At 49.5% G+C, this 14,626-nt stretch overlaps 2 protein-coding genes across 12 annotated transcripts; one reads left to right on the plus strand and one right to left on the minus strand.

Moving 5' to 3' along the window:
• Window positions 1-81: 81 nt before the first annotated feature.
• KRI1 (KRI1 homolog) lies at window positions 82-9,223 on the plus strand. The gene is made up of 19 exons (XM_085045803.1): window positions 82-256; window positions 1,028-1,101; window positions 1,190-1,295; window positions 1,740-1,854; window positions 1,949-2,006; window positions 2,168-2,217; window positions 2,446-2,536; window positions 3,237-3,311; window positions 3,947-4,059; window positions 4,485-4,599; window positions 5,103-5,198; window positions 5,473-5,643; window positions 5,995-6,070; window positions 6,201-6,274; window positions 6,371-6,515; window positions 7,049-7,179; window positions 7,650-7,714; window positions 8,040-8,135; window positions 8,577-9,223. Exons 1-19 carry the CDS (start codon window positions 175-177, stop codon window positions 9,151-9,153), a joined length of 2,310 nt encoding a protein of 769 aa, XP_084901929.1. The 5' UTR covers window positions 82-174; the 3' UTR covers window positions 9,154-9,223.
• Window positions 9,224-9,509: 286 nt separating this feature from the next.
• On the minus strand, window positions 9,510-14,530 carry ATG4D (autophagy related 4D cysteine peptidase). Of its 11 annotated transcripts, none has more exons than XM_085045810.1 (11): window positions 14,464-14,530; window positions 14,292-14,430; window positions 13,840-13,923; window positions 13,110-13,310; window positions 12,014-12,869; window positions 11,683-11,747; window positions 10,927-11,282; window positions 10,641-10,719; window positions 10,471-10,547; window positions 9,986-10,102; window positions 9,510-9,792 (listed from the first exon to the last, which is right to left on the minus strand). In XM_085045810.1, the coding sequence occupies exons 1-11, from the start codon at window positions 14,515-14,517 to the stop codon at window positions 9,619-9,621; spliced, it is 2,202 nt and encodes a 733-aa protein (XP_084901936.1). In that variant the 5' UTR covers window positions 14,518-14,530; the 3' UTR covers window positions 9,510-9,618. The 11 variants fall into 11 exon arrangements, with proteins under 11 accessions (XP_084901936.1, XP_084901935.1, XP_084901938.1 ...); XM_085045809.1 differs by having other exon boundaries at window positions 14,292-14,426; window positions 14,460-14,530; XM_085045812.1 differs by having other exon boundaries at window positions 14,292-14,375; window positions 14,433-14,517.
• Between the last annotated feature and the right edge of the window lie 96 nt (window positions 14,531-14,626).

The following is a 14,626-nucleotide window of genomic DNA, read 5'->3' on the forward strand; positions in this document are numbered from 1 at the left end:
GGGTCCTGAGCCAATTTGGGGTCCCGGGATGGAATTTTGGGGGCGCAGAGATGCTGTGGGCCCCACCAGCTGTTCGGGGCGCCGTTGCCCTTTTAAGAGGATGGAAAAAGAACGGCGCGCTCCCTTGTCACGTGACGGGGGACGCGGAAGTGCCGCCCGGGTCACGTGGGCAGCATGGCGGAGCCCGAGCTCCGCGTGAATGAAGCGTTCGCCGAGAGATACCGGAGATACCGGCGGCGGGAGGAGCTGCAGCGCCGTGAGGGAGCGGGATAGGGATGGGGAACGGGAACAGATGAAACGGGAACGGGATCGGGACCGAGAATGGGAACGGGAGGGATCGGGAGGAGCCGCAGCGGCGTGAGACACCGGGAGCGGGAACGGGAAACGGGAAACGGGAGGGATCGGGCGGTACCGGGAGATACCGGCGGCGGGAGGAGCTGCGGAGACAGCGGGAAGGGGATCAGGACCGGGAACGGGGGGAAACAGGAGGAATCGAGCGGAACCGGGATCGGGACCGGGATCGGGGAGAAACGGGAGGGAAACGGGAGGGATAGAGAGGTACCGGCGGCGGGAGGAGCTGCAGCGCCGTGAGACAGCGGGAATGGGATCGGGAATGGGATCGGAAACGGGAGGGATCGGGCGGTACCGGGAGATACCGGCGGCGGGAGGAGCTGCGGAGACAGCGGAAAGGGGATCAGGACCGGGAACGGGATTGGGATCGGAAGGAAACGGGAACGGGATTGGGACCGGGATCGGGGAGAAACGGGAGGGATCGGGCGGTACCGGCGGCGGGAGAGGCTGCAGAGACACCGGGAACGGGAGGAACCGAGCCGGAGAAACGGGAGGGAAACCGGGAATGTGGGAAAACCGGGAAAGCCAGGGGACAATCCCGGGGACAATCCCGGGGACAATCCCGGGGACAATCCCGGGGACAATCCCGGGGACAATCCCGGGGACAATGCCGGGGACAATGCCGGGGACAATGCCGGGCTTCTCCCGGTGCTGAGAGCTGCCGGTGTCCCGGCAGTGCGGGATCGCTATGGGGACAGCGGGGACAGCGACAGTGACAGCGACAGCTCCGAGTCCAGCGGGGAGCACGTGGTGAGTTTGGGGACCCCTTGGGGACACTGGGGGTCACTCAGTTTGGGGACACTTGGGGACACCGGTGGTCACTCTCCCGTGTCCCCAGGCGCTGGACCCGCGGCAGGACAGGGAGTTCTACCGGACACTGGCCATGCTGAAAACGCGAGACCCGCGGATTTACCGGCCGGACACGACCTTCTATACCCAAAAGGGTAACGGGAAAAACCCCAAATCTGGGATTTTAGGGATTTTGGGGTTTCCTAAATCTCATCCCATCACTTCCCAGAGTCTGAGAATGATGAGGATGAGGAGAAGGAGATTTTGGGGATTTTGGAATTTCCCAAATCTTACAGTTTCTCAGAATCCGAGGAGGAGGAGATTTTGGGTTTTGGGAATTTTGGGATTCCCCAAATCTCATCCCATCCTTTCCCAGAATCCACGGATGATGATGAGGAGGAGGTTTTGGGGATTTTGGGATTTTCCAGATCTCATCCCATCGCTTCCCAGAATCTGAGGATGATGAGGATGAGGATGATAAGGATGATAATGAGGATGAGGAAGAGATTTTGGGTTTTGAGAATTTTTTTGGGTTTTGGGGATTTTTTTTGTTTTTGTGGATTTGGGGATTTTCCAAATCTCATCCCAACCTTCCCCAGAATCCTCAGATGATGAAGATGATGATGATGATGATGAAGATGAGGCCGAAGCTCGCCCAGCCAAGCCAATGTTCCTGAAGGATTACGAGAGGAAAGTCGTGCTGGAGAAGGAAGGGTGAGCAGGAAAAGGAGGAAGAAATTTGGGGGAAATTTTGGGAATTTTGGGGATTTTTGGGGATTTTTTCCTCCTGACCTTCCTCACCCCACAGCAAATACGTGGATGAGGAGGATGAGGAGGATGAAGAAGCAGCAGCCAAGAGGAGGAAGGTGAGGATGGGGGGAGCGTGAAATCTGAACCCCAAAATCCCCAGAAAACCCCAAAATCCCCCAAAAGCCCCAAAATCTGTTTTTTCCCTCCCAAAATCCCATTTTTTCCTCCCAAAAATCCCTTTTTTTCCCCCCCAAATCCCATTTTTTTCCCTCCTCAGCTCGAATCCTCCAAAAGTTATGCAGAAGAACAGAAAGCGCTGAAGGAAAGGTGAGGAAACTGGAATTTTGGGATTTTTCTGGGTTTTTGGGGGCTTTTGGGAGTTTTTGGTGGGTTTTTTTGGGGGGGGATTTTTTTGTTTGTGTTTTGTTGGTTTGGGGTTTTTCTTTGTTTGTTTTCTTGTGGTTTTTTGGGATTTTCGGGGTTTTCTGGGATATCCTGTAGTGTTTTTGGGCAAAACCCAAATTCAGGAAATCCCAAATTTTTCTCTCCCTGCAGTTTCCAAGCTTTTCTGGCTGACAGTGAGGAGGAGGAGGAGGAGGAAGGAGAAACTTTGCTTCGACCTCGAGTCAAATCCCGCGAGGAAAAGGTGAGATTTTGGTTCATTTTGGGGAATTTTGGTTAATTTTGGGTAATTTTTGTTCATTTTGGTTCATTTGGGGGAATTTTGGTTCATTTTGGGGAATTTTGGGTTTTTTTGGGGTCTCATTTTGGGAAGTTTTGGTTAATTTTGGGCTGATCTGCTTAATTTTTGGGTAACTTGGTTCATTTTGGTTCATTTTGGTGTGATTTGGGTCATTTTGGGTTCTTTTCCTCCCATTCCATCCCATTTTAGGACATTCTGGTCTCATTTTGAGCTCATTTTGGGTCATTTCCCTTCCATTTTTCACCATTTTTTCCATTTCTGCACCATTTTTCTTCATCCTGCTCCCTTTTCCTCCCATCCCAGTCCCATTTTAGGATATTTTGGTGTCATTCCATCCCATTTTGAACTCATTTTGGGTCATTTCCCTTCCATTTTTCACCATTTCTCCTCATTTCAGGTTGTTTTTTTCATTCTTTCCCTTTTTTTTTTCCCATTTTTTCCAATTTGTCATTATTTCCCCATTTTTTTCCATTCCATTTCAATTCCCATTTCAAAATTTTCCCTTTTTTTTCCATTTTCAGCCCATTTCCCTTCCCCCTTAACCCTTTCCCTCCCACTCCATTCCCATTTTATAACACTTCAGCACCTCCTGCTCTCATTTTGGGTCATTTTGGTTAATTTTGGGATTTTTGGGATTCCCCAGAACCAAGAGGAACAACAATACCTGCTGTGGCTTCGAGGGCAGAGAGAATCTCCTCCAGAAAATCTTGAGGACCTGGTGAGTTTAATTTCATCAAATTTTGGGTCATTTTGGGTTGTTTTCTTGATATTTTGGACAACTTGCTTTCCTTTTGGGACATTTTTGGGTGTTTTGGGTCATTTTGGGTTCTTTTCCTCCCATTTTGGTTCCCTAGAATGCCCAGAAATTCCCCCAAATTCCCTAAAAAAATCCCCAAAATTCCCCCAAAATTACAAAACAATTCCCTAAAAAATTCCCAAAAATTCCACAAAATTCCCCCAAAATTTCCCACAAATTCCCCAAAATCCAAAAAATTCCCTAGAATTTCCCAAAAATCCCCAAAAATTCCCTAAAAAATCCCTAAAAAATTCCAAAAAAAATCCCCAAAAAATTCCCAAAAATTCCCTAAAATTTCCCCAAAATTCCCCAAAAAATTCCCCCAAATCCCCTAAAAATTTCCCAAAAATTCCCTAAAAAATTCCCAAAAATTTCCTAAAATTCCCCAAAATACCCTAAAAAATTCCCTAAAAAATTCCCTAAAAAATTTCCTAAAATTCCCCAAAATACCCTAAAAAATTCCCCAAAATTCCCTAAAAAAATCGCTAAAAAATCCCCAAAAATTCCCAAAAATTCCCCAAAAATTCCCAAAAATCCCCCAATCTCTCTTTCCCCAGAAACCCCTGCAGCAGCTCTGGTCAGACCCGGCTCTGGATCCTGGAGAGAAATTCCTTCGCGATTATCTGCTGGGAAACCAATGCCGGGAGGAGGAGGAGGGTGGGGAGGAAGGGTGAGCACAGCCCGTTAATTAATTAATCAATTAATCGATTAATTGACCCCTCCCCCGTTAATTAACCACAACCCCCCATTAATTAATGACCCCCAGATCCCTCCCCAATTAATGAATCAGTTAATTGACCCCCTCCAATTAATCAGTCAATTAATTGATCCCTCTCCAATTAATGAATCAATTAATTGACCCCTCTCCAATTAATCAATTAATTGATTCTTCTCCAATTAATGAATCAATTAATGGACTCCTCCCCAGTTAATTAACGACCTTCTGAGCCTCCCCAATTAATTAACCACGACCCCCAATCCCAATTAATTAATCACAACCCACAAACCCCAAGTAATTAATCCTGACCCCCAGTCCCCTCTCCAATTAATCAATCCCTCTCCAATTAATTAACTAATTAACCCTCTCCAATTAAGGGACTCCCTCCCCTCCCTGGAGGATTCCTCATCGGAAGGAGAAGAATTTTTGGAGAAACAACAAGAATTTGAGAGAAAACACAACTTCAGGTTCGAGGAGCCGGGAGCTGAGCAGGTGGGTTTGGGGGAAATTTGGGGATTTTGGGGTGAAATTTGGGGTCAGGGAGTGAAAATTTGGGGTCAGGGTTGGAAATTTGGGGTTTTTGGGGTGAAAATTTGGGGTTGTGGTGGAAATTTGGGGGTTTGGGGTGAAAATTTGGGGTCAAAAGGCAAAAATGGGGTTTTTGGGGTGAAAATTTGGGGGTAAATTTTATTCCAGCCATTCCCCATACCACGTTCCCATCATTTTTGGGGACAATTTTGGGGACAATTTAGGGCTATTTTTAGGATCTCTCTGACCCTTTTATTCCAAATATTTGGGGCCATTTTTTGGGCTATTTTTGGCACAATTTTGAACCATTTTTAGGACAATTTTAGGTCCATTTTAGGACATTTTTAGGTCCATTCTAGGACAATTTTCGGGTAATTTTTGGGCCATTTTGGGCACAATTTGGGGACAATTTTAGGGCCATTTTAGGACATTTTTAGGGTCTCCCTAACCCTATAATTTCCCCCCAGATCCAGAGCTTCCCTCGGCACATCCCCACCTCGGTCCGTCGGCGCGACGATCGGCGCAAAGAGAAGAGAGAGAAAATCCGCGAGAGGAAGAGGAAGGTGAGGGAGGGGAAAATCCTTTTTTTGGGGTTTTTTGCAGGTTTTTGGGAGGGTTGGGGTTTTTTGGGTTTTTTGGAGTTTTTTGGGTTTTTTTTTTTTTTTGTTTTTTCAGGGTTTTTAAAAATTTTTTTTGGGTTTTGGGGTCTTTTTGGGGTCTTTTGGGATTTTTTTGGTTTTTTGTGGGGGTTTTTGTGGGGTTTTTTTGGGGTTTTGTGGTTTTTTTGGGGTTTTTGGGGTCCTGGCCACCCCTGACCCCCCAATTTCCCCCCAAAAGGAGCGAGCTCGGCGCAGGGAGGAGCTGAAGCAGCTGAAGAACCTCAAAAAGCAGGAATTGCTGGCGAGGCTGCAGAGGATTCGGGAAGCTTCTGGAAAAGAGGATTTTGGGATCAGTGATGATCTGCTGCAGGAGGATTTCGATCCTAAAAGACATGACAGCATGATGGCTGTGGGTGATCCCAAAATCACCCCAAAAATATCCTAGAATCATCCCAAAATTATCCCCAAATAATCCCAAAACTACCCCAAATCATATCCCGAATTCCATTGCAAATCCAATCCCAAAATCATCCCAAATCCTATTCCAAATCTCACCCTAAATGCCATCCCAAATCCATCCCAAATTAAATCCCAAATCCCATTTTGAATGCTATTCCAAATCCACCCCAAATCTTATCCTAAATCCCATCCCAATCCCACCCTTAATCCCACCTCAAATCCACCCCAAATCCCAAAACCATCCTAAATCCAATCCCAAATCTCCCAAACCCCAAATCCCAAAAATCCCCTATTTCCCCAGGAATGGTTTGGGGATGAATATTATGGGAAAGAGGAAGAAGAGAAACCTCAGTTTGAGGAGGAAGAAGGGCTGGAGGGTGAGTGTGGGGGTTTTGTAGGGTTTTTGTGGGGTTTGTGGGGTTTCTATGGGGTTTTTGTGAAGTTTCTATGGGGTTTCTGTGGGGTTTTTGGGGTCCCTCGATGTCGCTTTGTCCCCAAACCCCACAGATGACTGGAACTGGGATTGCTGGACGGGGAGGGAGGAGGAGGAAGAACCTCATTGTGAGGATCCTGACTTCGTGGTGAGGAGGAGAAAACCCCAAAAATGAGATCCCTAAATCCTTTAATGAGAGCCCAACCCCTTTAAGGTGACCCCAACTCTCTGTCCCTTTTCCTAGATGGATGCGGATTTTGTCCCCCAAGCCCCTCCTGACCCCAAAGTCCCCAAAACCCGGAGTGTCCCTGAGGTGAGTTTTGGGAAGAAACGGCGGAAATCGAAATTTCGAGAAGCGCTGGAGAGAGAGAAACCTCTGTTTGACCCTGGTGAGAAATCCTAAATTCCTGAGAGATCCCAAAATTCCTGAGAAATCCCAAAATTCCTGGGAAATCCCAAATTCCTGAGAAATACCAAAGTTCCTGAGAAATCCTAAATTCCTGATTCCATCCCAAATCCCATCCCAAAATCACCCCAAATCCCATCCCAAATTCCATCCCAAATCCAATCCCAAACGCCCTCCAGGACCCCCAGATCCATCCCAGGATCCCTCAAGACCCCCAAACCCCATTCCAAGTCCCACCCTAAATCCTCCCAAATCCACCCCAAAATGCCCCAAAATCCCCCAAATCCACCCCAAACTCCCCTAAAATCCCCCCAAAGCCCACCCAGGACCCCCAAATCCCCCCAAAATCCCTACAAATCCACCCCAAAATCCACCCCAAAATCCACCCCAAATTGCCCTAGACCCCACCAGGACCCCCAAACCCCCAAATCCACCCCAAAGCCCCCAAACTCCCTCCCAGACATCCCAAACCCATTCCAGGACCCCCCAAATCCCCAAAACCCCAAATCTCCCCAGCCTCAGGCCCGTTCTCGCAGTACCTGGAGGAGTTCTACTCGCTGGATTTCGAGGATTTGGTTGGAGATCTTCCCTGTCGCTTCAAGTATCGCCGAGTGCTGCCCTGTGACTTTGGGCTCACCACTGAGGAGGTGAAAAACCCCAAAAATACCCCAAAAATACCCCAAAAACCTCCTCTGAAACACCCCAAAACCTCCCCTAAAATGCCAGAAAAATACCCGCAAAAAATATCCCAAAAATATCCCAAAACTGCCCTGCGACTTTGGGCTCAGCACTGAGGAGGTGAAATCCCAAAAATATCCCAAAAATACCCCCCAAAAAATCCCAAAAATATCCCTAAAAACATCCCAGAAAAAAACCAAAAATAAACCCAAAAATATCCCAAAACTGCCCTGCGACTTCTCCTCAGCACTGAGGAGGTGAAACACCCCAAAAATATACCTAAAAATACCCCAAAAACCTCCTCTGAAACACCAAAAAAGAACCCCCAAAAAACCCCGAAAGCATCCCAAAAAAAACCCCAAAAATATCCCCAAAAGCACCTGCAAAAAACCCCCAAAACACCCCAAAAATCCCCCAAAACCCCAAATCCCTTTCCCAGATCCTGGCTGCCGACGACAAGGAGCTGAACCGCTGGTGCTCCCTGAGGAAAACCTGCATGTACCGGTAATGGGGATTTTGGGGGAATTTGGGGAATTTTGGGGTGATTTTGGGGTTTTTGGGGGAATTTTTGGGGGACTTTGGGGTGATCTTGGGGGATTTTGGGATGCCCAAATTGGTTTTGGAGTGATTTTGGGGGATTTGGGGTTGATTTTGGGACGATTTTGGGGTGATTTTGGATTGATTTGGGGGGATTTTGTGGGTTTAGGGGCGATTTTCGGGTGATTTTTGGGCGTTTTGGGGTAACTTTTCGGGTAATTCTTTGGGAATTTTGGGAGAATTTTGGGGGATTTGGGGTATTTTGGGTGATTTTGGATCCCCAAACTCCCAGCTCAGAGCAGGAGGAGCGACAGGACCAGGAGAATTACAGCAGGAGAGCGAAAAACGTCGGGAAGAAACACCAAATCCTAAAATCCCTCCTGGCTGAGTATGGCTTTGGGGTTTTTTTGGGGTGGATTTGGGGTTTTGGGGTGATTTTGGGGAGGTTTTTGGGTTTTAAGGAGTTTTTGGGGAGATTTTGGGGTGGTTTTCAGGGAGGTTTTGGGAGGTTTTTTGGGGGATTTGGGGTGGTTTGGGGAGGTTTTGGGGTACTTTTAAGGGGTTTTTTGGGGTTTTTTTGAGGTTTTTGGGGATTTGTTTTTTGGGAAGCTTTTGGGAAGAAGTTTTGGGAAGATTTTGTGGTTTTCTTGAGGTTTTGAGGATTTTTTTTTGGGGAGATTTTTTTGGGAGAATTTGGGGAAGTTCTGGAGAGTTTTTGGGAGGAATTTTGAGATTTTGGGAAAGTTTGAGGATATTTTTTGGGGGAGATTTTTCGGGGCAAATTCCGTAGATTTTTAGGAATTTTTTTCCATCTTCCCACCTCTTCCAGCCCTGAAGAAGACGAATCATCACCAGCAGCAGCAAAAAAGACAAAATTCGGGAAAAAACGCCGAGAAAAGCTGAAAAAGCTTCCAGAAACAGCAAAAAAAGGGGAAAATCCTCCCGAAAATCCCCCCAATTCCCCAAAAAATCCCCAAAATCCCCCGAAAAATTCTCAAAATCCCCCAAAGAATCCCCAAAATTCCCTGAAAAATCCTCAAAATCCCCCAAAAAACCCCCAAAATCCCCAAAAAAGTTCTCAAAATTCCCAGAAAAATCCCCAAAATTCCCCGAAAAATCCCCCAAATCCCCCCAAAAATCCCCAAAATTCCCCAAAAAATCCCCAAAATTTCCCAGAAAACACCCAAAATTCCCCCAAAAATCCCCAAAATTCCCCAAAAAATCCCAAAACCCGCAGGATGAAGGGTGTGAGGTTGGGAGGTTGGGAATTCAGCGGGAAGAGGTTGGAAGCTTTCGGCCTCAATCCCAAAAAACTGAGATTCCAGCAGCTGAGGAGAAAGAGGAGGAAGGAAATGGGGAAAAAATTGGAAAATTCTGGGAAAAATGGGAAAGAAATGGGAAAATGATGGGAAAATGGTGGGAAAAGTGGGAAGAATACTGGGAAAGACACTGGGAGAAAGGAGGGAGGGAAAAATGGGGAGGAAATGGGAAAAAATTGGAAAAAAATGGGGAAAATGGTGGGGAAAATGGGAAACATATTGGGAAAAAACACCTGAAATTCCCAGAAAAACACCTGGAGATCCTGGAAAAACACCCAAAATTCCCCAAAAAAACACCTGGAAAACATCTGGGACACCAATTTGAATTCAAGTTTTAATTTTATTTTATTTCGGGGGGATGTGGCTTGGGGGATCCTGAGTGGAGCAGAAAATAAAGAAATTCCCAGAAAAACACCTGGAATTCCCAGAAAACACCTGAATTTTGGGGGAATTTGAGGGAATTTTGGGGGAATTTTTGGGTGATTTTCAGGCAATATGTTGGCGATTTCTTTGGATTTTTGGGGCATTTTTTGGGGATTTTTTTTTAGGATCTCAGAGGAAAACAAACTCCTCTGAACTGGGGGATTTTTTGGGATTTTTGGGGAATTTTTTGGGTTTTTTTCCCCTCCGATTTGGGGTGACCAAAGGAGTTCCAGGTGTGAAATCCAAATTCTGATCTTCAGCAAAACCTTCAGCCAGAGTGAAAATGGGAAAATCCTCCAACACCTGGAAAATAAAAAAAATCAAATTTTAGGGTCAAAAAAATGGGGAAAACACCAAATTTCCGTGAAAAATGGGAATTTTAGGGTCAGAAGTTAGGGAAAACACCCCAAATTTCTGGGGAAAATCAAATTTTCGGGTCAGAAATTGGGGAAAACTCCCCAAATTTGGGTGAAAAATGGGAATTTTGGGAACTCACGCTCTCCAGCTGCTCCCAGAGCTGCTCCAGCTCGTTCCCAGAGGTGTAAAATCCAAAAGTGCAGCTCGGATCCATCTTCCTGAAGGACATTTTCCGTGGAAAACGGCAGTGGAAGGACTTGGGGAGGTGGGAAAATGATTGATTTTTTGAGAGTTTTTTGGGTTTTTTTTTATTTTTTGGGGATTTAAAAAATTTTTTAAAAAGATTTTTGGGATTCTTTGGAATTTTTTTATTTTTGGGGGATTTTTTAAAAACATTTAAAAATTTTTTTTGTGATTTTTTTTCTTGAATTTTTAGGGATATTTTAATTATTTTGGGGAGGGGAATTCTTTGAGATTTTTTGGGGGGATTTTTTAAAAAAATTTTGGGGTATTTTTGGGGCTTTTTAAAATTTTTTGGGGATTTCACAGCCTCACCCAGACCCCCCAAACCCCAATTTTGGGATATTTTTTTGGGATTTTTTTGGGGATTTTGGGTTCACCCACCTGCAGAGGGAAGTTCTCCCGAGTTGTGTCAACATAGGGCTGCAGCAGGTGAGGATCCAGGTAGAGCAGAGAGTCACCTGGGGAGGGATTGAGTGGTTGGGGACACTTGGTGACACCTGAGGACACTTTGGGGACACTTGGTGACACCTGGGGACACTTTGGGGACTCACCTTGGAATCCCAGGAAGAAGAGCGAGTGCCGCGGTTTGCCGCCGATGATTCCCAGGCAGGAGCGAAGCTGCAGCAGAGCCTGGGGGACAGAGGGGACAGCGAGGTGACACCGGGAGTGACATCGGGAGTGAGTCCCTGGCACCGGGAATGACTCCACGGTACCGGGAATGACACCGGGGTCACCTCCCCAGCCCGGGGATCGGCACTGGGATCGAGTCCCCGGTACCGGGATTGCCTCCCTGGCCCCGGGCATGTCCCCGTGTCCCCCCGCTGTCCCCAGACCCACCTTGACGCATCGCACGTACTCGGGGTTCAGGTGTTCTCCGCCCAGCCGCGCCGGAACCAGCAGGATCAGCCCGCGGGGGAAATCCGGGATTCCCGAAATTCCCGATTTTCCTGGCGTTCCCGGTGTCCCGTATTCCGGAATTCCCGATTTTCCCGACGTTCCCGGAACTCCCGGTGTCCCATCTCCCGTAATTCCCGATTTTCCCGATGTTCCCGATTTCCCGTGTTCCAGAATTCCCGATTTTCCCGGTGTCCCATCTCCCGGAATTCCCGATTTTCCCGGAATTCCCGATTTTCCCGGAATTCCCGGAGTCCCATCGGATCCCCGCAGCAACCTGGCCGCGTCGCCCTTGTAAACTACAAAAAAATTAAAAATATATTAAAATACTTCGTATATTAAACACTTGGTATATTAAAACAGTTTAAAATTTTAACTATTTTTAGTTTAGCTTAGTTTTAGTTAAATATCTTTAACTATTTAACTGTATAGTTCAATTATTGCGTATGAAAATAGTTTGTGTATTAAAATAGTTTGTCTATTAAAAGTTTGTCTATTAAAATACACAAACAAAAATACACTAAAATATTCGTAAATTAAAATAATTTGTGTGCTAAAATTTCTCTGAAAACTCGGCGTCTTTTTTTTTCCCTCTGAATCCCAAAAACACCCCAAATCCCCCCAAAAAAACCCCAAATCTCCCTGAAAAAACCCAAAACGAGCCCCCTGCCCCAATCTGAGGAGGGGTCTCTCCCCTACCTGTGCAATCCTGAGCGACACAGACAGCCAGGCTGGGGGTGTGCGGGCAGGAGTGCACAGCGACCCTGCAGGGACAAGAAAAGTGTCCCCAGGTGTCCCCAAAGTGTCCCCAGGTGTCCATAAATTGTCCCCAAGGTGTCCCCAGGTGTTCCCAGATGTCCCCAAGGTGTCCCCAAGGTGTCCCCAGGTCCCTCTCACCTGAGCAGGTGAGCAGCAATCGCAGGACCAAACCCTGAATGGTGCCCGGGGGTGTCCAGAGGTCCCCAAGGTGTCCCCAGGTGTCCATAAATTGTCCCCAAGGTGTCCCCAGATGTCCCCAAACCCCTCTCACCTGAGCAGGTGAGCAGCAATCCCCGGCCCGAACCAATCTCCGGCGCTTTTCCCGAATTCCCTGCCGAGCTGCACCAGCCGGTGGATCCCGAAAGGTGACCCGGGATGGTCACAGAACCAGGACACGATGGCCCTGTGGCGCTGCTCCTGCTCCCAGGTGACACCTGGGGGTCCCCGAGCTGGTTTTGGGGTGTCCAGTGTTCGTCCCGAGGGGATTTGGGGAGTTTTTGGGGTGTCCAGTGTTTGTCCCAAGGGGTTTTGGGGCTTTTTTGGGGTGTTTTGGGGCTTTTTTGGGGTGTCCAGTGTTTGTCCAGAGAGGTTTTGGGGCTTTTTTGGGGCGTCCAGTGTTTGTCCCGAGGGTTTTTGGGGCTTTTTTGGGGTGGTTGGTGTCACCCTGGGGGACTCAGTGTCCATCCCAGGGGGTCCCTGGCTGTTTTGGGGGGATTGTGTCCATCCTGGGGGGTCCTGGGTCCCTTTTTTGGGGTCCTGGCTCCATCCTGAGGTGTCCTGGATCCTTTTTGGGGTGTCCTGGCTCCATTCTCGGGGGTCCTGGATCCATCCTGGGATGTTCTGCATCCCTTTTCGGGGGTCCTGGATCCTTTTTGGGGTTTCCTGGATCCCTTTTTGGGGATTCTTGACCCCTTTTGGGTGGTCCTGGCTCCATCCCAGGGGGTCCCACATCCTTCCAGGTGATCCACTGTCCATTCTGGGGGTTCCATGTCCATCCTGGGGTGATCTGGCCCCATTTTGGGGTGTCCTGGCTCCCTTTTGGGGTCTCCTGGCACCATCCCGGTGGTCCCTCGTTCTCCTTGTCTCCCCCTCCTCAAATTCCAGCATCGCCTCCGACCACATCCAGTCTGGAATTGAGTGGGGGGCGAGTTTTAGGGTCCCCCCGTGGGTTTTGGGGGATCCCAGAAGGGTTTTGAGGGTCCCACTGGGATTTCGGGTCTCTTCCTATGAGTTTTTGGGGTTTCTATCCAGGTTTTGGGGATCTTTTTTCGGGTTTGGGGTCTCTCCCGGGTTTTGGGGTCTCTCCCTGGGTTTTAGGGATCTTCTCCCAGGTTTTAAGGGTCTCTCCCCAACCCCGGGGGTCTCACCCCGTCCCAGCAGGTGCAGCAGCAGCCCCTGGCCCAGCAGCATCTGGGCAGAGCGCAGGGTGCAGCCCCAGCCACAGTCGGTGGTCCTGGTGGTCCCAAGGATCCTGGGGGTCTCGGGGGTCTCGGGCAGCTCTGGGAATCCTGAGCGGTAGGTGAACCACAGGCGGGAGGAGAAATCCCGACGGAACTGAGCCAGGTCATCTGAGAGGGGGAAAAATGGGGTGGGAGACCCTCGAGATCAGCCTTGGACCCCTGAAATTATCCCAAAAATTTCCCCAAAATTCCCCCAAAAATCCTTTAGGGATCCTGGGAATCCTGAGCCACAGGCTGGAGTGGAAATCCCACTGTGATCCTGGTGGTGGGGAGGAATGGAAGAACCCTGAGACCACCCTGGGGCCCCCAAAATTCTCCCAAAAATTCCCCCAAAAATCCTATAGGGATCCAGGGAATCCTGAGCCACAGGTGGGAGGAGAAATTCCCACTGGGACTCCTTGGTTAGGGGGGAGAAATGGGAGTGGGAGACCCCCGAGACCCCCAAAAATTACCCCAAAACCCCACGGGATTCCCGGGAATTCTGAGCCACAGGAGGGAGCGGAAATCCCACTGTGATCTGAATGGGAGTGGGAGACCCCAAAGCCCCCCAAAGACCCCAAAGCCCCCCAAAGCCCCTAGAGCCCCCCAAAACCCCCAAAGCCCCCCAAGCCCCCCGAAGCCCTCCGGGGTCTCTCACCCCCGATCCCCGGCAGATAAACTCTCCCCAGCAGGTACAGAGGCTCCCGAGGGTTGAAGTTCGGCCGCGGGCGGAGTGTCCAGCCTGGGGGGACAGAGAGACCCCCGAGACCCCCTGAGCACCCCGAGAGACCCCAAAGACCCCCTGAGCACCCCGAGAGACCCCCTGACAGCCCACCGGGGCCCCAATCCCGGGCCAGCCCCGCCCGTTCCCGCGGTCCCGGGAAGCAGCATCCCGCCGAGCCGAGATCGCCGGACACGGTGTGCCTTTCCCGGTGTCCCGGTGTCCCGCTCCCGGTTCCCCCCCGATCCCTTTCCCGGTGTCCCTGTTCCTCCACGGTGTCCCATTCCCAGTTCCCGGTGTCCCCGGTGTGCCTCTCCCGGTGTCCCGGTTCCCCCCAGATCCCGTGTCCCGGTGTCCCATTCCCGGTGTCCGGTATCCGGTGTCCCTACCGTATTTCACGCTGTTCCAGGCCGCGATCACTCGTCCCCGCACGCGCTGTCCCGGTGGATTTCCCGGTGGATTTCCCGGTTCCGTTCCCGGTTTATGATTTCCCGGTCCGTTTCCCGTTCCCGGTTCATTTCCCCGTTGCTTTCCCGGTCTGTGATTTCCCGGTCCAGTTCCATTTCCCGGTTCCGGTACCGGGGGGGGTCCCGGCCCCTCCCCCCCCAGCCTCATGGCGGCGGAGCGCGCGGGGCGTGGCCTGGAGGGGGCGTGGCCAGAGAATGGGCGGAGCCAGCGCAAAAGCGACTAAGGCGACAGTGGGCGTGGCCAGCCAAAGTAGGCG

This window comes from Lichenostomus cassidix, unplaced genomic scaffold, assembly GCF_008360975.1.
Source record: "Lichenostomus cassidix isolate B80296 unplaced genomic scaffold, HeHo_3.0 HiC_scaffold_39, whole genome shotgun sequence".
Taxonomy (NCBI): domain Eukaryota; kingdom Metazoa; phylum Chordata; class Aves; order Passeriformes; family Meliphagidae; genus Lichenostomus; species Lichenostomus cassidix.